At 37.8% G+C, this 24,771-nt stretch overlaps 1 protein-coding gene across 3 annotated transcripts in view; it reads right to left on the bottom strand.

Moving 5' to 3' along the window:
- KCND2 (potassium voltage-gated channel subfamily D member 2) overlaps positions 1–24,771 on the bottom strand; it is a 334,746-nt gene that overhangs the window by 50,392 nt on the left and 259,583 nt on the right. For all 3 annotated transcript variants that reach the window (XM_072146978.1, XM_072146977.1, XM_072146979.1), the window contains exons 3-4: positions 16,431–16,593; positions 11,731–11,826 (exon numbers count right to left, since the gene is read on the bottom strand). In XM_072146978.1, coding sequence (XP_072003079.1) covers positions 11,731–11,826; positions 16,431–16,593 — 259 coding nt within the window. The remainder of the gene's footprint in view (positions 1–11,730; positions 11,827–16,430; positions 16,594–24,771) is intronic.

Below are 24,771 nucleotides of genomic sequence, written 5' to 3'. Positions count from 1 at the left end.
GCTACATCTGGTATCCAGCTATCTTTCCCTTCTATGTCCTGCAGTTTATGATGTAGGAACCCCAGAAATTGATCTATACTCCTCAATGATTTTATAAAGTGCTCTAAGGAGTATTTTGATAGGTAGTGCATGAAATATTTTTCTATATTTAAGCTGGTGATATCTAAGCAGTATATACGTTTTATATATAAACTGTGCAGAGCACCTTGTGTAAAACAAATTTCATATGAGGGCTTGTTTTTTAAACTCTTCCTAGGGAAGGAGGAGAATCCAAAAACAATATCCATTCTGTAATTTTTAACATTTACTTTTTTGCCATGCACTTTACAGCATTTACAAATATGTTACTCTAATTTTACAGTTGACAATTATAAAATCTAAATGATTTTGTTGTGTAATGGTTTACCAATTTTTTAGATTTCATCTGCGGGATGAACTGTACTTGACCATTTTTGATTACATTAAACTTTTTATATTTTTATTTGTGAGTCGCGGAGATCAAAAAGCATTTCCTATTGATTTTTTTTCAATATATTGGTTCAGCGATCATTTGGCAATGCTGTATAAGTTGCTACAAATAATTATGATAATACAAAATTTAGTATTTTGACAGTTTCTAATTTTTTTACATTACAATAAAATAATATTTGAGCATCATTATGGGACTTGAACAAAAAATCATCTAATTGTTTATTTACTATAATACACTGCAATACTCATATCAGCCTATACATCAGCAGGATCTAACAGGCAGATATCAATGACAGCCTTGGGGTCTTTTATCAGATCAGCATATTAGTAGTTAATACCTGCATTTGCAGTTCTCTGCACAATATCAACCTATACATTCAAGGAAGCATGCCCTTTCCATTTTTGTGTTCCATTTTTTTGCTCCCCATGTTCCAAAAGCCATTTCCATTTTTTCTATTTACAGCGACCAGAGAACAAATTGTACACATTTTTTACATTTTCCATGCAAAGTTTGGCAATCCAACTGTGGTACAATTGCTGAAAAATTGCAGTTGCACCATTTACCATTGCTTTGTTTTTAATGCTCTCACTGTGAAGTCGAATTGACACATCCTCATCGTTCTTTGGGTCAGTACAATAACGGAGATACCAAATTTAAATTGGTTTCTTATGTCTAACAAAATATGAAATAATTTTTTTCTATGTTTTCTATTTCTGGCATTCTTAGTTTTTCCATACTTTGGTGTACAGAGCTTTTCATGGTGTAATTTTTGCAAGACCAGTTGACATTTTCATTGATATCTTTATAGGAACTACAGCATATGACCTTTTCTCACTTCTTTTAATAGATGTCAAAACTGAGAAAAAGCATTGATTTAGACCAGTGATGGCGAACCTTTTTGAGCCTCAGTGCCCAAACTTCAACCAAAAGCCACTTATTTATTGTAAAGTGCCAGCGCAGCAATTTAAGCAGTAATGTATTTCTCCTTGTTCATTGACAACTTTCAATCCTTCAGCCTCCCAAGGACACCAACGCAGTTGAAAGGAGGAGGGCAAATTCATCTATCATTGTAGGAAAGTTCTGCAGGAAGATTCTTTGAGTTCTGTCTGGTGAACTTTTTTCTGGGGTGATGGCCCGGGTGCCCAAAGAGAGGGCTCCGAGTGCCGCCTCTGGCACCAGTGCCATAGGTTCGCCACCACTGATTTAGACTATTTTTCTGTTACGATGATCATTTTATATTTTGATATATTAGACATTCTGAGATGCAGGGATACCTAACATGTTTATGTTTTTATTGATATATGTGTTTTATAGAAAGGTGGCAATTTAACCCCTTAAGGACGCAGCCATTTTACAGCTTAAGGCTCAGCCCGATTTTTTGGATTCTGACTTGCTTCGCTTTATATGGTTATAACTTTTGAACACTGTTACTTATCAAAACGATTCTGAGATTGTTTTTTCCCCACATGTTGTACTTCATTTTAGTGGTAAATTTTGGCAGATAAGTTTTGCGTTTATTTACAAAAAAAAGAAAATATGATAAATTTTTAGAAAAATTTGCCATTTTCGAAATTCTAAATCATTGCGTTTTCAGGCAGATAGATTTACCAGCTAAATAACTTGCAGAATAACATTTCCCATTTGTCTACTTTACATTTTCATAATTTCTGAAATATCTGGATAATTTATTTTGACGTCACGCGGCTTACAAATAGAATAGCGATTTTCCGGATTTTCAGAATTGACTATTTTGGGGATAAATACAGTTTTGAATGAAATTTTACATATTTAGCATCAAAACCCCCTATATAATCTACCCATTTTCAAATCTGCACCCCTCAAGCTATCAGAAACAGCTTTTACGAAGATTGTTAACCCCTTGAGATCTTCATAGTAATTGAATCAAAATGGAGGTGAAATTTAGAATGGTCATATTGTTCCCTTATACGTTCATTTAGCACCAAAATTTACACATTTCCAAAATATAAAAAGAGAAAACCCACCATACAATTTGTTCTGCAATTTCTCCTGAGTACAAAGACCCCCCACATGTGGCCGTTACTTGTTTTATGGGGGCACAGCGAGGCGCAGAAGGGAAGGAGGGCGCTGCAGCTGCCAGGATTTTAGTTTCCTCATTGGCCCCTTTTGAAGGCTATAAAATGTTCGCTTTTTCGTTATTTGGGCCATGTGACGGCATTTTTTTTGCGGGATGAGATGCTTTTTCCATTGTTACCATTTTGGGGTTGGTATCACCTATTGTTGAAAATTTAGGAACTTTTTCTGAGGGCAGGAGTAGAAAAGCATCAATTCTGTACTGGATTTTTTACTTTTTATTTTTTGGTGTTCACCGTATAGCCTAATAATCATGTTATCTTTATTCTATGGGTTGATACGATTACGGGGATACCAGACATGAATATATTTTCTTACGTTTTACTAAATTTGTCAAACAAAACCCTAATGTGGGGAAAAATCTATAATTTTTGTATTGCCATCTTCCAAGTGGCATAACTTTGTTACGTTTTTGGCTACGGAGCTGGTTGATGGCTTGTTTTTTGCGGGACATGTTGTACTTTGCACCAGTATCATGTCTGAGTACATATGGTTTTTTGGTCGCATTTTATATCATTTTTTGTGGGATTGAAAAGGTAAAAATCATAATTTTTGGAGGGTTTATAACAGTTTTTTTTTACGGCGTTTATCGTGGGGGTTCAATAATGATTTACTTTTATTCTACGGGTTGTTACGGACGCGGTGATACTATATATGTGGGGATTGTGTTATGATTTAGACTTTTTTTTGAGTTATATGTCTCTTTATATGTTTTGGGGGTTTGGGGCATTTTTAGTGATTTATGACTTTATTTTTTTATTGAATAACTTTTTTTTTTTTACTTTTTCACTTTTCCACCATGGGATATGAACAAGCAATCTTCTGATTGCTTCTTCATGATAATATTCTGCAATACTCATGTATTGCAGAGTATTATCAGTGTCAGCCTATGCACTTGCATAGGCTGGCACTTTGCCAGTAAGATGACGTCACAGACGCCATCTTACTGGCAATTCTTGCTAGTAACTCTGGGGTCCAGATCGGACCCCAGAGTTACTATAGCAACGATCGGCGCCCCCCGAAAACGGTTCGGGGGGGCCGATCGTGGGGGAAAGACCCCCCAGATACTTGTTAGATGCCGCGGTCGCGCTGACCGCGGCATCTAACGGGTTAAGCACCCGCGATCGGAGACAACTCCGATCGCGGGTGTTACACTGGGGTGCCGGCTATTAGTTACAGCCGGCACCCCGTGTTTCCCGATGCCGGTTCGGCTCTGATCCAGAGCCGAGCCGGCATAGGAGCCGTGGCGGATATATCCGCCACTGAGCGCTAAGTCACTGCGCTCCGTGGCGGATATATCCGCCGCGGAGCGTGAAGGGGTTAAATACAAAGCATGGAGCTGGAAGCAGTTGGCTTTATGTCTCAGTAGTGGCTGGAAGAAATACCTATTGCCATGGTCCCCATTAACATTCAATGGGAACTTCAACCATAGAGACAATACCAGGTTTTCTGTTTGCAAATCCCCACTTATTATCTATATAATGTGATTAGGTCATTGATAGTAATATTTTTTAACCTACAAAAATGGCTGGTGTTTTCTTGCTGTTATAGCTACTGCATGGCTCAATTTTATGATACTGCCATGCTACCTGCTGCGCTGTGTTACTCAATTTTAACCTACTAGGATTAGAAAATTCAGCAACCTGATGTTTTATGCTGAAGCGCATGATGAGGCTTTAGGTAAAATTAGCTGCTATTATTTCCATCCTGGTGTATTGGACTCCATCCACATATGCTTAATTGTTTGGGCAGCATACAGTATGTTAATGTGATGGAGGTTTAGAGGAATACAAACTAGTGCTTATGCATTCATCGTACATGCCAGGTTGCCCATTTACTTAATCTACCTGTAGACATAATCAGACATGAATATGTAACAGTAACATGAAGGATTGAATTGTGACAGAAAATCAACACTAGCCAATGTTCTTCTCTAGAAAGGCGGCATGAAACATCTGTTTATTGTCTGAACTTTACATCCACTGACGCCTGGAAACAGCAGTTCAGTCACAAGTGAAATACATGACATGGCTTCCTCAATTCTTACTTGGAAAGATCTTAATGTGATGAAATATATTTCATCCCAGCACAACATAAAACAAGATGCATATTCCTTACATGTTTACATGCCCCATCAGTTTATATCATTGTCGTTTTTACTACAATATTCTATGATTGTCTTATCTTGTTTTAGTTTTAGGCTATGTTCACCTACTGGGAAAATTAGCGCTGATTCTGTAGTAATTATTCTGCTATAAATAACATAAGTTACTTTTCTCTATATAGAAGGTGAATAAAAGACCCTCTCTGCATCTTCAGTATTTAGATAATAATAATAATATTTATTTATATAGCACCAACATATTCCATAGAGCTTTACAATTTAAGTGCACCCAATATGATTGAGGGTACATAATACCCTTTTTAGCCAGAATGCATCTTGGGGTGGCGGTTCCCTTTGTTAGTCATTTTAAGATGTAACCAATAAAGGAAGTCATTGTTTTTAGATTTTGGTTCTGGAGCTGTTTATACCTTTCCTCATCCAAGATTTCATGGCTGTCTTCCAGGCAGCATTGGTACCGAGCATTGAAAGTCCTTTACTGGTCAATGAGCTGTGGGAGTTTTTACCTTTGGAAGTTTTTTTTTAGCGCTTTACAAATTTGTTGCTCTTTTATAATGCTGGCATTATAATTGCCCTTTTTTTCTTCACCATGATGATAACTTTAATACTCATAAAGTTACATTTTACATGTCTCCAATGCTAGGAATCCACGGGAAGATGATCTTGTATAGGTTGGCGCTGTGTCGCTCAATGAAGCAGTTGTTATCATATAAAAGTTGATCTTTTATTAGTAGAAACACAATGCATTTCAGCTCTGGACAGGAGCTTCATCAGGTGTAGTAACTATGTTAAAGATGATACTACACCTGACGAAGGCTCCTGTCCAGAGCTGAAACGCGTTGTGTCTAGTAATAAAAGATCAACTTTTATACAATAACAACTGCTTCATTGAGCGTCACAGCGCCAACCTATACTAGACCATCTTCCCGTGGATTCCTATCACTTGAAAGTCCGCCATTCTGGGTGAACAGACTCGTGTCTCGTGGCTAGCAGCGACTCCATCCACCACTATGTAAGGACCCTCCAAAAGGATTCCTTCATGATTTGATATGTTATCAATTCCAACACACAAGGTGAGAGTTATTCTTTAATATCAACCCCACTTGAGTCCCTTGCACTTTTTTTCTTCTCTTCCTCTGGACTGCCCTGCCACATACGATTGAGGAGTCATCCCCAACAATCATACTCAACCTTCTACATGTCTCCAATGCTGACAAACCATATATGAGACAGCTGCCACCAGTCAATAGCTGCAGTGGTTTTTGTGATAAGTGTGGTAACTAAGTAAAGACTACGGCAAGAGAGAAATGGAGCATCTGTGCTAGAACAGCTTTGCTTAAAACTATTAAATAAATATTATTTTACTATAGCTTTTGCTGGTGTTTAATTTGTTTTAAATATTTAAAATAACAAAATGTATCTACATGTATCAGTCAGAAAGCAGCAATTACCTGACTGATCCAGTATGAATACCACTTTGTGTGATTATAGATTAGCATATTTTAATCATGATTTGTAATGAGGGTCTCACTAACCATCACTAATCAATTGCCAATTGAGTAAAGACTGGCAATATAACTAAATAACGTAACAGTATATCAGAAAGCAGACACCAGGTATATATTACACTTTGGCTGTATGGTCGAGGTATACTTTTAATTTATGGCATACAGCAAAAATACCACACACTGCTAGAAAGAGATGCAACATGATGCTTATATGTAGTGATCTTATTACCATTGACAAAAATTGTATATATTGGCAATTTCTATTTATTTATTTATATTGATTTTTTAATGGATTTTAGTGGAATATGGTGGAGGTATTCATTAATGTCATTAAGCATGTTGTGAATGCTCCTCATGAACACCTTCAACATATAAACACAGCCCCCTATATCTGATTTGGAGGTCACAAACAGAGCCAGAGCTAATGTCTTGTTACACCTCAAAAGTTTTTACTTGACCTGTTGTAAATAACCAGTCTGTATATGTTATTTTAATGCATTTTTAAGATCTTTTTGACAGCAGACAAATAGTGGGAACCCCCAGAGCAGACAAAAACTGCAGAGCCCAAAATGCAGACAAAATTCTATATACACCATCACATACAAGCAGTGTCAGGAGTCAAGAGACAGAGCAGAGGAGCAGGAGAGGACCTTAGAGTAGCAGAGACTTCTCATCTGTACTCATTTGACGGTGACTTTCAGCAGGGTGTGCGCTGCAATGGGGCCTGACTGGCAGCTTGTGGCCTGTCATTGCCGATTTTGCATCCTCTTCTAGGCTTTTACTTGAGATCAATGTACACTGAACATTATATACATGCACCGTATTGAAGCTTCTCTGCTACAGATCAGAGGAATAAGATACTGGGAAAAAATGCCTGCACTCATCTTAGAACTGCTATATTTACCAGGAAACAGGGCTGTAGAGTCAGCAACCACTTTGGAGTTTCGGAAATTGAGGAGTTAAAGTCGGAAGTTTGGCTTACCAACTCCATAGCCCTGTTGTATATCTTAGCACTCAAAGCCTAATAATGAATCTTTTATTTTTTTTCCTTCTGTACTGTAATGACTGCAGACATGAGCCTAACTATTTTTCTTACTCTACTGTATATGGAGATGTTGATTTATGTTGCCATCATGTTCAACTAGCATAAGTTACTGTTTTTTTTAGCATATAATGTATACCTCAACTGTATGGCAAAAAGTGGAGTACACCTGGCTTAAAGGGGTATTCCCATCTGGGCATTTAAATTTAATTTAATTCATGTGCCACATGTAAACATTTCTTCAATTGGATGTTATTAAAAAAATGTTCCTGTTTGAAGATAATTTCTCATAAATGTAGTCATTCTGTCCCTTAGAAATGAGATGGCTTCCTCGGATACGACCACCTCACATTTTGGCAGCAATGGCCAGACATGTGCTATTGAGTCCTGTCTGACCTCCTGGATTCTGCAATCATTACAACAGGACGGCTGTGGGACCTGCAGTAACTCCTGGACATTTTTTTAATACTAGAAACCTTTTGTTTCTTTGTGCAATCCCTCCAGCAGAGGTGGTCATATCAAAGCACACAGTCTTGTTTCTAAGGGACCATATTACTACATTTATGAGAAATTATCTTCTTAAAACTGGATGTGAATGCACAGTTAAGAATACCCCTTTAAGGGTGGAGGTTATTCACAAATGAATCATCTAATTTAAGTCATTTTTAACATACTGTATAAATCCTCAAAAAGCAATACTTTACATAAAACACACAGTAAATCATGGAGCATGACTAAGAGATTAGGCTATAAAAGAAGGAGTATACAAACAATATAAGGCCTGACACAGACAACAGTTTTTGCCCCCAAAACGGCAGGTAACTCATGGCCCCCATTGACTTTTGCTGTACATGGTCAAAGTGCAGTGCACTGTGATCAAGCTGTGACGCAAATTTTAGAGCTGGTCCTATTTCTGTTTGGTTGCTCATTTTCTATGGACATGGGTGAGCGCTGTTCACCCACTGAAGTCCGTCTGTCCCAAATGGGCCCCTGTTTGCAACCCGTAATGCACACACAGTGGCTTAAAATGTAGCCTTAAAATCTACGGAATAGGGCCTAACTTGCTGATCAGTTGGAGTCCCTTGTCGCTACTCAGACTAATGGAGCAGACGGCCGCGCATGACCGTTCTGCTCCATTAATCTCTATGGAGCTGACAGAGATCGCCGAGTGCCACGCTTGCCAATTTCCGTCAGCTGCATAGATAAATGGATAGGAAAGTCCGTCTGCTCCATTAATCTGACGGAGCGACGACCGATGAACCCCTCGTTTTTGCGATCTGTGGGGGTCTCAGCACTGAGACTACCACTGCTCAGCAAGTTAGGCCCTATTCTGTGGATAGGGCCTAACTTTCCTTTGTGGGAAAACCCCATTAATTATCATGCCAATATTTTTTCTGTAATTGCCAATTGCTCTAGACGACTTTGTAGCAGATCCTTGGAGTTGGTGGAAATGTTACTGATGTGGCCAATTTTGTTAAAACATTTTAATAAAATGACTATACTCTTCGCATTCAATGCTTTTTACTATTCGCTAGATATGCTGGAGGGTTAAAAAACCCACAAATCTTATTTAGCATATAGTTATAGAAACATGCCTACATGATTTCCTTTTTTTGTAGTTTAATTGCTAAATAGTCATTTTGATATCATTAAACTAGTGAGTTTTATGTAATAACTTACATATACAAAAATCAATAGAAACATATGAAAGAAATGATCCAATTTTCTGCATGATAGCATTAAATAATAATCACATTTTCACAACATAAAAAAGGTATTGAACAATTTTGCCTAGTGATGAAAACAGCCAATTAAAACCAGTAATTACATGTCTAGAAAGATGTTTTTAGAAGATTAGGGTGATTATTATACACTGATTAGAGTAGAGTATACTGCATGTTTGTCTATATGCAGATTAAGAAGATTTTGATATTACATGTCTTTAGGAGTTACATTAAAAGTGTGTTTATACATCTAAAAAAACATTAACTGGGCATTAATTCATTAAATCTTGTTCGGGGCTCTGATTTTATGATCCAATCCTACCACATAGACCTTATTTAAAGGGGTATTTTAACATTTTTGTTGCAGAACAATGTTGGGCATATCCTAAAGAGAGAAGCTGTTCAATTGTTGACTGTTTTTTTCTCAATACAGACAATGCTTTCTTTTTTTGTCAAAATATTATTAGTCCGACTCGCTGATTCATACATGCCCTTTGTGTAGACTCGTAGTCAGTTCCTCTATGCAAGTTTATGAAACTCAAACACCTACATAAATAAATAATTTATGACCCTCATAGGAGATGGTGAGGGAGTCTGCCAATCATAGTACAAGAAATGTGGAGTGGGGTGCACGTTAAAAGACGCCAATTGCTAATGTGTAAGACAATACCAAAAAAATTATTTTCAAGGAAAACATAGTCAAATAAATCTCTCTGTAAATTTAGAGAAATAAATCTAAGCAATACATATTTGAGATTTTGGTCCATATTGACATGATGGCATCACACAGTTGCCGCAGATTTGTCGGCTGCACATCCATGATGCGAATCTCCTGTTCCACCACATCCCAAAGATGCTCTATTGGATTGAGATCTGGTGACTGTGGAGGCCATTTGAGTACAGTGAACTCATTGTCATGTTCAAGAAACCAGTCTGAGATGATTCCAGCTTTATGACATGGCGCATTATCCTGCTGAAAGTAGCCATCAGATGTTGGGTACATTGTGGTCATAAAGGGATGGACATGGTCAGCAACAACAGTCAGGTAGGCTGTGGCATTGCAACAATGCTCAATTGGTACCAAGGGGCCCAAAGAATGGCAAGAAAATATTCCCCACACCATGACACCACCACCACCAGCCTGAACCGTTGATACAAGGCAGGATGGATCCATGCTTTCATGTTGTTGACGCCAAATTCTGACCCTACCATCCAAATGTCGCAGCAGAAATCGAGACTCATCAGACCAGGCAACGTTTTTCCAATCTTCTACCCCTAGAGATGGTTGTGCGTTAAAATCCCAGTAGATCAGCAGTTTCTGAAATACTCAGACCAGCCCTTCTGGCACCAACAACCATGCCACGTTCAAAGGCACTCAAATCACGTTTCTTCCCCATACTGATGCTCGGTTTGAACTGCAGGAGATTGTCTTGACCATGTCTACATGCCTAAATGCACTGAGTTGACGCTATGTGATTGGCTGATTAGAAATTAAGTGTTAACGAGCAGTTGGACAGGTGTACCTAATAAAGTGACCGGTGAGTGTAGAGACTGCTATACTGCACTATTTTATTCTGATATACTCTATGGCAGTGATGGCAAACCTTTAAGAGACCGAGTGCCCAAACTACAACGAAGACCCGCTTATTTATCGCAAAGTGCCATCACAGAAATTTAATTTGTGATTTATACTCCCTTATCTGTCACAGTTTTCATTGATACCAGCACCCTGAGGACACCAATAAAGCAGAAAATAGTCCCAGGTAGAGCTGTCACTTTAAAATAGCTCTGTGCACAGCAAGTCCTGGGCTGTCTGGGACTGCAGGAAGATACCTGGAGTCCTCTCTGGTGATGGCCTGAGTGCCCACAGAAAGGGCTCCGAGTGCCACCTCTGGCACCAGTGCCATAGGTTAGCCATCACTGCTCTATGGTGATAAAATGATTAAAGGGGTTTTTACACAAACACAAGTTATGCCCTAACTTGCTGAACAGTTACGGACCCCCACAGATCAAAAAAATGAGAAGTCTGATGGGGTCCCACGTACCTCAGTCGATGACCGTTCTGCTCCATAAATCTCTATGGAGCCGATGGAAATTGCCGACCGACGCTGCACCTGAGGATAGGGCCTTATGTTCATGGGAAAACCCCTTTAACTACATGTACTGCTGCTCAATGTGTGCTAATTCTTGAAGGTGACATTGCCACATGGATCTTGGTCAATGTCTTTTCAGTTGACCGTAGGACCAAGGCAGCACTGATGGTGTTTGATGTAATATGTGTGCTGCAAGAGATATCTTGAAGTGACAGTGGTGTAACAGATTGTCAGGATGGTCAGCTCATACTGTTTTTAGTAATAGGACACCAACTGTTTAATAGTAAGAGCTTACTACATAGTGTTATACTATATATTAACTCCATTATTTTAATCTGAATTAGCGGGCTGATTAGGTTCTATTAATGACTATATTTATATTTCTTTATATCTTATAACTGCCAGCTATTATGATGCATATAAGAAACACAGGTTATTGTTTACATCATATCTGTATAGAACACCTTCCTTTTAATGTATAGATGTTTTGTGTAGTTTCCTCTGCATTCACTTTCTCTATTGTGCTCAGTATATAAATATTGCTGCGTGCCAGACAGGAAAATGATGATCATTTGTATGCAGCAATATACATATAAGTCTATCTATCAATCTCTATGTCTTTTATATTTATATCCAAAAATATAAAAAATACTTTACCTGCAGCTTCTCAATTACTAAACCGTTTCGCTTGCTTTGTAAGTATGCATTAGCACTTCCACTTTTTGCAGCCCTAATTCTGGCCAATCTTGTTTTCTGCAAAATAAAAGCATATCATTTAAGTACTTGTAACACTTATATAGCCATTACTATTTTACCATGTTTCTGAAATAATGCTGCACCCTTGAATGGTTCTACAGTATTTTACCAGTGTTTACTGTAGTCATCTGCATTCCTTATTGAACATTTAGACACCCCTTTGAACTAATTTTGCAGGACCTTAAAGGGTAACTAAAAGTGTAACTCTTAAACTTTTTTACGTCATTAAGGAAAAAACTCTGTTCTATTTATTCTGCTCCTTTCTTTTCCTTTAGCGAGCAGTGTTTCTGAAAGACTTTTCTGAGCTGTATACAACAAATAGAGAAGGAGGCTAAAAATTAACTCTTTCAATATTTAGTAATTTAAATTAATGATTCTGGGATATAAGTAGATATGCCTATGTGACTGTCTGCAAACAATTAAGTTATTATACACTTTATTAATGTTCCTTATCTATCAACTGTCAATTGCAAGTGAAATGTGGTTAAAAGTTTTGTTATACTTTAAGGGGAGGATGAAGTCCCTGCCCCTTCAGCACCTCTGCATATGTCAGGGCACTCTGGCCTCCTGATGAATATGGTGGCCAGGCTGCACAGTGTACAGTTCTGTGCCAGGCCCATAACCAGTTATGAAAGTTCACAGTTCACGCCCCCTTTACACTCCTCTGTGCCCACTTGGTTTGCAGGTCGAGTAAAAGGGAAAATAATTACAGTGAGTGGTGGTTTGCAAGCAATTGTGATTATTTTAGACAGAAATCTAACCCTAAGTATCCATGTTGTTGTAAGCACTGATCAATAATAAAAAAGTTCAATAATGTGGCTTTCATTGTGCTGCAATTTCACAATAATGAGTATTATATAACAATTGTAACATTGAACATGAAAATTACTTTTGATATTATTCAAGGTATTGTTGTGAACTATAACACTAACTACTACTACTACTAGTCTTTTGAAATAACTTCTGGGCACTGTTTACATTATGTAGCTATTAAGATTGCTTTATCCACTGATAAATGTTTCTTTTCGATCGCTAAAACTTAAAGGACGTATGCCTTTTTATCAGTTCTGCTGAACACCTGCTGTGAGACTGAACTGGTGAACATCTCTGTGGGTCCCCATAACTGGGACCCCTTCTTGTCACAAGTCCCTCTATTTGCACACTGCCACTTTATGCACCTCTATATGACTGCAGAAGATAGCTGAGTGTTATGTTTATCAGTGCTATACAATTGAATGCAGCTATAGTGTACTTACATGAAAAAGAGAGCTGCCCAAGACCCCAGCCTCCCAATAGGGTCCAAGCTGGAACCCTGTTATCAGGCTCTTATTCCCTTCCCTGGCACTTCATTGACTACAGCAGGATTGGGATAACCCTGGTCTCAGCCATTCCAGGGCCCGTTTTTTTACATGTATTGTCATCTGGATATACTATTTTTTCATGGATAGAACAAAACTGTATTTCAAAATATCTACATAAACTTATGTTATTTGTAAAAGCATTTTTTTCATTTTCCTACTCTACCTGCTACTATACAAATTATAACTTTTAAAATAAAATAAAGGAATATATGCAAATCCTTGACGGAAATATATTTTGTGGAGCTTATTAGATTTTATTGTAATCAGTTCCCTGTACCTTTTATCCTTTAACCTTTCCACTTGGGGCTCATCACTCATGGAACAAGTAGACATTCTGCCCGCTTTAATTAAAATAAATATATTTCATGTGTCACGGCGAGCCAATGCTCACCAATAATTATACATTACAGGTAATGCAGAAATCTACATTAATTAAAGAGTACAATTGAAGATATGTGATTTTTCATTTCTCAGGCCTCATACCAAAAGAGAAATAGATTGATATAGCAAAATTAATTAGAAGTGTATTCTTTGGAAATGCCAGGTGACTCTTTTTTCTGTAGAGTTCAATTTCTTTCCATTTTCTTGTAAGGCGTTGAGTTAAAACTGAAAATGAACTGCTAGCACTTTGACATCTGGTTTTTCAGAAAGGCAAATTGATCTGTTCATAAATTACTCCCCAGTTGCTCATATGGCTGATGTATTAGCTCAGCAGTGGAGTTCCTAGTTAAAAGTGAGAAAGTAATTGTTCAATTTATTCCTGTAATACACTGTGTCTCTAGCTTAGCATTGTGCTGAAATGTTCATTGACAAAACCTAAAATCAGATATCAACATAGACCTACAGTCAATAGCGGTGCGGCCTGTCTGTTTAACTGATGGATTTACTTTTAATGGATCTGTATGATGGTGGCTAAGAACTTTGTAAAAGTAATTTAATAGGAACTATTGATTGTTCTGTGTCTGATGCTTTCAACTTGCATACTGTAAGAGGTAAAGCATTGAATATGAATACTAAATAAAGGATGGTTTCTAAAATGAGTATTAGGAGTGTGTTCTATATAAACTAGTCAATGCCGAAGTAGTTCAAGACTGATGTCTTGAGTACAAAATATGCACTAATGATGTGCTATTTTGAGATCAATGAGATTTATTTGATAAAGACAGATGATGAACCCAGTACATGTTTCAAATGTGCATCTATTTACTAAAATCTATCCTATATATTATGTTAGGCCTGTCTGCTCATAGGTAGTTATATGTTTTTATAAAATTAACCTTACTTAACAAGAATAGTGACTCATAAGTGGATGTTGTACTCAAGACATGAGTCTGACACTGACACTAACAGGACTAAGCCTTCAGCTGGGGGAACCCACTGAGGACCAATTATTTACAAGCCTTTTATGTGGTTGTGGCATGTAACTACTTCACCTTATCCTTATTGGTGTGCTATCCTTATAACTGCTCTATCGGTGCCTGTCTGTCTTTCTGTTTCGTTTCCCGGCCTACAATTGTTATATAATTAAATGAGGATTTTTAGTGCTTTCTCTGTCTTATTACAGGTCAACCATGTTCAGAAGGAAGCAGTGTTAAAGGATGTCATGAGTTGTAATAAGTTGTACAAAATGTAAATGTGTACTAGGTTTTTAATGTAGTATTCACATTTTTATTGCAAACTCTACATGAAGGACAAGCTGCCAATGCAATCTTCAAATCGGAAATGGTTGTTTCAATTAATCCAACAAAGCAAGGGTTAGTCTATTGTTGGAACCCTCCCAGGGCGGCTTTTGATTAACAGCTGCCTTTGAAGATCTTTTTCCTGGGAAATCTGGGAGTATCATTTTGAGTTCATTTTTTGTTCAGATGGATTGAGTGATGGGTGGCTGGGTCAGTCAGTGGCTGGGGGTAGCATCCAGGAACTACTATATATCTGATTACCAGTTCTGATTACTATTTTTAGTCTTATGAGACTTGTTGACTGTTATCTTTTCTATTGCTTTGCTATACCGGGTAATCTGACCCCTGCTATGTTTATGTGACATAGTGACAAAAACACTGAGGGACATAACAGAAACAGAAAACTGAAAAAGATAGACAAACTCAGGCAAAAGCGGGTCAAACCCAAATGGTGGTGAGGCATGAAATCAAGAAGTAAGAGATAAGTCAAGTAAACATAGCAAGGGTCAGATACACAGTATAGCAAAGCAATAGCAAAGGAAATTGACAACAGGTGTCCCTGTAATCAGATGTGGGCAGATATTTAAAGGAATTCCTGGAAATCCAGCAGCTGACTGGTCAGACCACCCAGCACTCAATCCATAGCTGTACACAAACTGAACTCAAAATGGCACTCTCAGCTTTTGCCAAGGAAAAGATCCTGACTTTTTTCAAAGATATGATTTTATTTCTCAACAATTGAAATGATAAAGTATAAAAACAATCCAGATCTTATTGGTTGGAGCCAACTAGTTTAGCTTATTGAGATACAATGTAGAAGATCTGAAGCCTTCATAGATCCTCTCGTACAGAATTTTTGTTTCTATCTGAGGTCATTTATAATTTGATTCAGTCACAACCCTCTGTAATGAATTTGGACCACTTAAACATAATTATTTTGACTAGCTGGTACTGGAGACACTTTATACTATTCTAAGTTCAGTTGTCCATATTGCTTTCCATATCTGTTAGCTGACAGCTATTTCTCCCGACTCCCCTATACACAGTTGTTTCTATTTAGCCACGCATGTATTGGTTTTCAGTGGGTGGAGAGTAGAAAACTGCTGCCACACTACGATGACAGTAGGTTTCTAAATACCAGGAAAATCAACATGCCAGGGCCTTCATACTTCTCACATAGTCTGTATGGCATTGGTCAAGAGACTGCCTTACACTATATATGTGTAAAGGGTACCTTTTTAAGTTTAGTTGCTAAAGCTAGAATTGTATGCACTGCTACAGTATTTACATATGTAGATGTCCTGAATGTCACATTTTAAAGTTTTGTTATTTTTCGGGTTATTTGAATCTGGTACACTACCCAACCATCTACTTAAACAGCAATTGAGTAAATTTACCAGTAAAAAACACATTTAGAAATGAAAGCATTTAATAAATGACAAACTCTAATCATCTTTGAAGATAACCTCAGATGGGCTTATTGCATAAAAAATATTGCAGACATATTCACAAGAAATACATTTCAATCCATTTTAACATAGTTATTGTGGTTGCTTTTTACCTTTTGTGCTCTCCTTTTATCCGCTCTTTGATTTTGGTGGTAGATCCTGCTGAAGTTGGAGACTATTACAGGAACGGGTAATGCAATGACCAACACACCACTCAGCGAACATATGGAACCGAATATCTTCCCAGCAATAGTCTTTGGAACCATATCACCATACCTGAAGAAAACAAGCCAACATATGTAGCTCATTCAGAAATCTGATCAAAGTGCAATTTAAATGCATTGAGCTTCTGAACCAAATAGAATCACATTTATCAATTCCTTCCTCATTCTGTGCTGTTGTGATGTGAAATGCAGCACAAATACCAACATGTGCCAAATGGTATAAACAGGACCTGGCTTATCACAAAATTACATAACTTCTGTAAAACTGTGCGTGGTCTACGTTACAGTTGTGCTATAGAAACTGCCCCCACATTTAAACACACATTACAAAAACATGAAGAGAAGTGGTCAACCCCTATAAGCTAACAGATTTCCATTTGAAAATCCGGCACAGTCTGTCCAGTCTAACAATCCAGTCAAAATTTGGAAGATATTGATAGATTTGTTCAGTAGTAACATTAATATACACTGGGGCAGATTTACAAACAGCATCTAAAGATAGACAATATAAAGTCACAAAGGCAGTCTTATACTACATTAAATGTATCACAGTATCCGATGCTGTAGTACAAGATGTAGTTGGCTTCGTTTTTCACTTTTTGCTATAAAATTATTGATAGACAAACCCCAATGTGTGTATTTTGGAAGCCAAAAGATATTTTATAAACATGTCTAGTAATAGACCTGTATACCTTGACTTTTGGTGTACAAAAGGCACCTTTACTGCCTCATAGGAATTAAGAGGTTAAGTAGTATTCATGTGCTGCCCATCAAATGACCTTGATTTTTTCATGACATGTGAGCCATTAACTTGATAGGATAGTGTTATTAATTTCATATTTTCTTTTTATAAAATGTGCAAATAATTGCCTACAAATGTGAAAAAATAAATAATAACTTTTACCAAAATGTTATAAATATGTTCAGCATTATTCCATCACCATTCCCAGGTTCAGCTACAGATGCAGAGGGTGCATGTACTTCTGCAAAGTGAAAGTCTTTCCTGCAGCTGCTTCTACATTCTTCCTTCGCCTGACAGGCTAGAGGGGGCACACTTCAAACACTTTTATCTTCGGAACCCTTGCACCTAGAAATATTTTCTTGCATAGAAGCATTGAATTAATAGCCAATTCTTGAGTGCAAGAATTTGCAATTACAATTGTGATTTTCACGCAAAACTGTGGCAGGTCAGACCTGGCCTAGTCTTGCTCACCGGCCCCACAGTGTCTCCCCTTAAATATGATATCAGGGGATATATTGTGCATGGATGCTTAAAAGAAGCAGATATACCTACTTTTAAATTTACAATCTGAAAAAGAAAGGTGTAAATAAAAATTTTAATTTTTTTGGTACAAATTTAAGGTTGAATAGCTCTGGTTCTGTGAATCACCCATACACAATCCATATATAATATCAAAGGGTATTCTCCTGTTTAATATAACACTAGAATGTGTGTCTACGTGCCAGGGTTCAAGAGAAGTTGGCCACTGTCATGACATTTACAAATGTCCTTTCTGCACGGGGCATGTGCAAATAGGACATATATAGCCCTATGGTAGTCATGAAGAGGTTAAGGGCTCATCAGCAAATGTGACCAGAAGCTATTATTGCTGCCCATGAATCATTATACAATGAGAAAGATAATCTATAAACAGGATTGACAATCCTAGTGAATTCACATGAACATCAGACTGAGCAATTCTCTAAGAGATTGCAAAACACCCAAGGGCTTCATCTCAGACGCTACATGCCTCAGTATGTTAACTGTTAACTGAAGCTATTACAATTAGAAAAAGACTCAACCAGTATGTTTTGTCTAGGAAAAACTGCCAGGAGTAAAACTCTTCTTTCGAAAAGGAACTTGGCAGTGAGCCTTAAGTTTGCCAACTCACATCCGATCATATGACTTTTGGAACAATGTCTTTAGGGCAGACAAGCCAAAAATGAAGCCATTTCATGAAAATTAAACACAGCCTAACAGCAGAACACCTCATTATGACGGTCATACGGGTGGTGGAGTGGTGATGATTTGGGTTTGTTTTTGGGCACCTTCCAGTCAATAAGAGGATAAACTGAGTTTATTGATTTATGCTTGATGACCCTTTTAAAGGGGTTGTCCACTTTCATCAAATAACTGATATTGTTTGTACAATGAAAAATTCTTCAATTTTCCAATATAATTTCTGCATCAATTCCTCAATGTTTTTAACATCTATTCTTGCGGTCCTTATATAGAAAGCTTCTGTTCATGGTCATGTGATGTCACACAGGTGCAGGGTTCGTTATATCACATGGCTCATACACCCGTGTGTCCATCACAAGACCATGGACAGAATTCTATGCACTGGAAGTAACCATAGAAACTTTCTATTGCAGGATAGCAAGCAGAGATCTAGAAAATGACAAGGTATTGATATAGAATGTGTATTGGAAAATTGTATACCTTTTCCTTACACAAACCATATCAATTATTTGCTGAAAGTGAACAACTCCTTTAAGTGACAAGGGTTTCAATAGCTATTCTTATAATTTCCGCAAATATTCTGAATTACCCTTTTATTTCAATTCAGTGATTTTCCTAAAACATAACTATCATTCAATAGCGAAAAAGAAGCAAAGATCAAAACCTTGTATGTAGCTTCCAGGTGTAGATTCACTGTATTGAAGTATCTTTATACTACTTAAAGCAAATGGTGGGGATGGTGATTTGTATTTTATATTTTGCATTAATGTTCATAGCTAATATCTGTATGTACATTAATGTCCATAGCTAGTATTTGTATGTACATTAATGTATTTACACTTACCTACACTAAAGCCAAACCATGCACTTGGAGCTAACACCTAAGATAGAGGTATTAGAACCCATACAAGGAGCCCCTCCAACACATTTTACAGGTACTTGCTGCCTCCTCAGGAGTGTGGGGCTATTGGGATGAAATGGCCAACCATATATGGCCAACTAAATCAGTTAATATGGTGTTATCTTCCTTCAGCTCAAGATAGTTACTGAGCTAAATGATAATGGCCATGATGGGGCCACCATGGTCCTTGGAGTGCAACTGTAAACTGTATAGCCATCCATTCTAATGTTAAAAAAAAACACACAAATACTATGTTTTTTCATGTTCTTCATTAACAGCAGTCATGGTTTACCTATAAAATCTAGCACCTGATAACAATTAAAATCTAGTAACCAATATATTTTTCAAAAGTGATCATACCCTAAGAAAACTTGTGAGTTGAAAACATTTTGGACATTTTGAATACTGCTCTGTACAACTCAAACTACACTGGTATTAAATGTGCATCTCACTCTCATTTATGGCTTAACCTATATTTCATATTCTGTAAATAACCACAATGATCAACTCTGGACTGCAACATCTGCTGTGCATAAGAACCATAACAATAGAAGAAAAACAGCAGACATAGTTATCCTATGATGACAGCTTGCCTGAGCATCTTATTATTCCCGTATTATACTTTCAATAGTTTGAAATTATTTTACCAGGAAATTTCCAGTAATCAAATATTTAACTGGAAATTAATAAGAGATGGTAAAAAAAACTATTTTGTGAACATTTATGACCAGGGACCTTTGCTACAGTAAAATATTTGATGATGGTAATTTTCATGCACTGTGCATACAAATTATATTTTAGAAGCAAAATGCCCAGCAGATGGCATAATGAACCATTACAAGCAAGTTCTTATCCCTTACCTCCGGAATACACCCAGACTGCCAATTACAACCACAATATAGCTGAGACTTTGCTTACGGCATTGCATCTTTATGTGGACGTATAATGGAAGACTTTTAGTACTGTGACTGTAGGTTGCACTAGCAGGATATTTACATCCATTGCAGAAGACAGTAAACTTTCAACTAAAAGACTTCCTAAATCACAGTAAATCAATTTAAGATTAAAATGATTTTTTCATATATGGCCCAGTGAAGAGGGTGTTATAACAATGAAGAGCTGATGCTCACCTCCCTCCAAGCTCCCGTTTAGCTGCTGTGCAGTCTGTCAATGCCAAGTCTCTCTCTGTATGTAGAGACCAGCAGTGCCATCTCAACCACAGCCGCAAACCTGCTACAGCATACATTCCAGACAACCCCTTTAAGAGGCTGTATATAATGATCACAAGATACTACGGAAATAAGCAATATTGTAAAGGAGAGTGGAAAAGATTTTCTCTAGAAAAATATGAGACATTGATACAAGTCATACAGAAAGATGATTTCATGTTATTGCTGCAAAAGCTGTTTCTATATATACTGAATGGTTGTATCCAAAACAGGGAAGCAGCACTCTGTATCATTCAATTCTTTATTCACATGCGGATAAGTGAATCTGCATGTGAATAAAGAATTTGATGATACAGAGTGCTGCTTCTCTGTTTTGGATACTTTGGTAACCTTGAGGTCTTGAGCTGGACCTTACAAGCCTGCACCCACCATTGGATTATAATCCTACTTTATACACTGTGCCGCCCTTCACCTTCTACTTTTGACTACTGTATGGCTATATATATATATATATATATATATATATATATATACAGTACAGAGTATGGGTTTTTACAAGATTCTTATTCTACGAGATAACTACTATATGTATACACACATTTTAATTTGTTTTCTAAAAATTTCTCACATTATTTCACAACTGCTTGGAAATGATAGGAAATAAGGGACTGGAGCAATAATGAGATGACATAGCTGGTACTATGGTAACACGAGACAGACTACTTCTGCTGAACTTCCACTATGCCAACAGCTGCTGCCCCTTTCCTTTATTGTTTTACAGAGAGTGGGATGAATTTATTCCCAAATTAAACATCCAGTATCTATAGACATGTTGCTGAATTGATGGATAATATCTCATTCAGTGTAATGGAAGTGTTAACAATTCTAATATCAATTTAAAACATTTAAATTTCAGGGACATGTGGAGGAAACAATATCATTGCGAATGTTTGTTAAAGAAAATTAGAATATGCTAAAAAAAAGTTTACAAACTGATACCATGTACCCCTTGACCATGTGATATCAATGTATGTGCTTTGCAACTAATATACTGCAATCACAAAGAGTGATTTAACTGTTTAGCTACTTGTAATCTCATCCCTCCATCTCAGAGTGGCACTTACCTACAGCATAGCTCTGTTTGTGAAAAAGCCAGAGAAGTCTAACTGCGCCAATTACTGTCCTTTACCTCCTCATGCCTCCTCTGCACCCTTCCCACTCACCCTCACTACTAGTAGTTGACAGCTGTAAGGAAACCACAGAAGCAATATATTTCTGATGAATGGACCAACATTGTACAGCGTTCCTTTGCAGACAGGATAGCTCAGATGGTTCAAATAGCAGGTATACCAGGCAGTCCCAGGGTTACGTACAAGATAGGGTCCGGAGGTTTGTTCTTAAGTTGAATTTGTATGTAAGTCGAAACTGTATATTTTATAATTGTAGATCCAGACAAAAAAAATTTGTGGCCATAGTGAGCATTTGAGTTTAAACATTTTTTGCTGTAATGGGACCAAGGATTATCAATAAAGCTTCATTACAGACACCTGTATAACCACCTGTATAACCATAAATTAATAAATTGAAGCTTAACTGTCATTTCAGATGATTTTTGGTATTAATGTGGAGGATTGTATTGTGAAAATTATTCTAATATACTTCATTAAGAAATTCTGCTCAGTTTGTAAAGAAACCAGATGCAAAGTGCCCCGTAGTTACAATGTAACTTCTATGTTGCTATGGAAAATCTGTCTACGGGATTGAAGAGAGGTCTCGCTCTCCTTTCCTGTTTATAAGAATGGTATTAAGGGGGCTGTCTTTCAAGGTAGCAAAACGAGCCATTGTTTTCCATTTAACACCTTGGAAAACATATTTCCATGCTTTCCAGAATTCCCTAGTGGAGCATCTATGGCTCTAAGTCTCCACATGCCTACATGGTGGCCTTAATTGACACCTGACTTACAGATGACCCCTAGTTAAAGATGGACCCCTCTGCCCACTGTGGTGAAGCTCTCTGAATGCTTTACTATAGTCCCAGATTGCAATAATCAGCTGTAAGGTGTCTGTAATGAAGATTTATAGATAATCCTTTGTCCCATTACAACAAATAACTACAATTGTCACTGGGGCAAACAATTTTTTGTCTGGATATACAATGATAAAATATACAGTTTTGACTCACATACAAATTCAAATTAAGAACAAACCTATGGAACCTATCTTGTACGTAACCTGGTGACTGCCTGTACTGGTTTGGCTTAATCCCACATGATGTTTTTAGACTTGTTGTAGGTCATAAGGCGGCCTTAATGGGCAAAATCTCCATAAGGAGAACATTTACCTTCTGATTCTTGTTTGTAAGACAGCTATGAGTGTTAACCCTTTCTACTCTCTTTCTGGCTCTCGTGTTTAAAAACCCGACTGAAAGTGAAGTGCTGTTTGAACAAACACAGGGAAATTTGATGTGAGCTGAAGCAGCTTCTATAGACACACACTATATAGGCTGGCATATGCATCTCTATGTAAGGGATTAGCTTGATTTTCTTTACTAACTTAGCAGAATTTGTTAACAAGTATATTAGAAAAATGTTCACCACATCCCCCCACACATAATGTTAAAAATTATTTCAAATGACAGCAAACAATAAGTTTAAAGCATGGTGGACAAGCAGAAGTATGAAGAATAAAGCTATGCATATATTCTAATACAGAGACCTGAAATCCATCTTAATTAGAGATGAGCGAACATACTCGTCCGAGCTTGATGCTCGTTCGAGCATTAGCGTACTCGAAACTGCTCGTTGCTCGGACGAATACTTCGCCCGCTCGAGAAAATGGCAGCTCCCGCCGTTTTGCTTTTTGGCGGCCAGAAACAGAGCCAATCACAAGCCAGGAGACTTTGCACTCCACTCAGCATGACGTGGTACCCTTACACGTCGATAGCAGTGGTTGGCTGGCCAGATCAGGTGACCCTGGGATAGACTAGCCGCTGCCCACGCTGCTCGGATCATTCTGTGTCTGGATGCCGCTAGGGAGAGAGCTGCTGCTGGTCAGGGAAAGCGTTAGGGTGTTCTATTAGAATAGTGTTAGGCAGGAGTGATTCTACAAGAACCCAACAGCCCTTCTTAGGGCTACAATAACGTTATACTTTTTTTTTTTTTGTTTGCTTGTGGCTGGGCTTGCTGGCACTAGTAGTGCAGCTAGTACCATATTGTGAGGAATTTGCAGGGGGACTTGCTACCGTTGTGTTTAGCTCTTAGTGACACACATATCCACCTCAAACACCAAAGTGGGAAAATTTATTAGGGCTTGATTTCAATTAGGCACAGTCTGCCATTTCCTTTTTATTTTACGTTTATTTTTTCATAACTCAGCGTCATCTCATCAGTGTGCTTTCATACTTGGCTAGAAAATAGCCAAAGGAGAATCCAAACGGCTTACTTACGCCTACAATAGCGTTATATATATTTTATTTCTGGTTGATCTGCTGGTGGCTGTCCTTGCTGCAGTGCATATACTAGCCAATTGTCAGGAATTTGGAGTGAGACTTGCGACCGCTGTGTTTAGCGCTTAGTGACGCACATATCCATCGCAAAGACCGAAGTGGGAAAATTTATTAGGGGTTGGATTTCAATTAGGCACAGTCTGCCATTTCCTTTTTATTTTATGTTTACTTTTTCATAACTCAGCGTCATCTCATCAGTGTGCTTTCATACTTGGCTAGAAAATAGCCATAGCAATAGGATAGCATTGTTTGGTTTTAAAAACTAAAAAACACAAAAAAAACCTAAAAAACACAAAAAAACACAAAAAAAAGTAAAAAAAAAATTAAAGTTATAACTTTCATTTTCAAAATGTTTAACCCGAGGGCTAGGGGTAGAGGACGAGGGCGGGGACGTGGGCGTCCAACTACTGCAGGGGTCAGAGGCCGTGGTCCTGGGCGGGGTGAGACACCACCTGCTGATGAGGGAGCAGGGGAACGCCGCAGAGCTACACTCCCTAGGTTCATGTCTGAAGTTACTGGGACTCGTGGTAGAGCACTGTTGAGGCCAGAACAGTGCGAACAGGTGATGTCGTGGATTGCCGACAATGCTTCGAGCAATTTGTCCACCAGTCAGTCTTCCACGCAGTCCACCCATGTCACCGAAATCGGCACTCCTCCAGCTCCTGCACCTCAGCCTCCCCCCCCCCCCCCAG

The sequence above is a fragment of the Engystomops pustulosus genome, chromosome 4 (assembly GCF_040894005.1).
Source record: "Engystomops pustulosus chromosome 4, aEngPut4.maternal, whole genome shotgun sequence".
Taxonomy (NCBI): domain Eukaryota; kingdom Metazoa; phylum Chordata; class Amphibia; order Anura; family Leptodactylidae; genus Engystomops; species Engystomops pustulosus.
The sequence above is the reverse complement of the archived record's forward strand: the minus strand, read 5'-3'. Positions and strand labels throughout refer to the sequence as shown.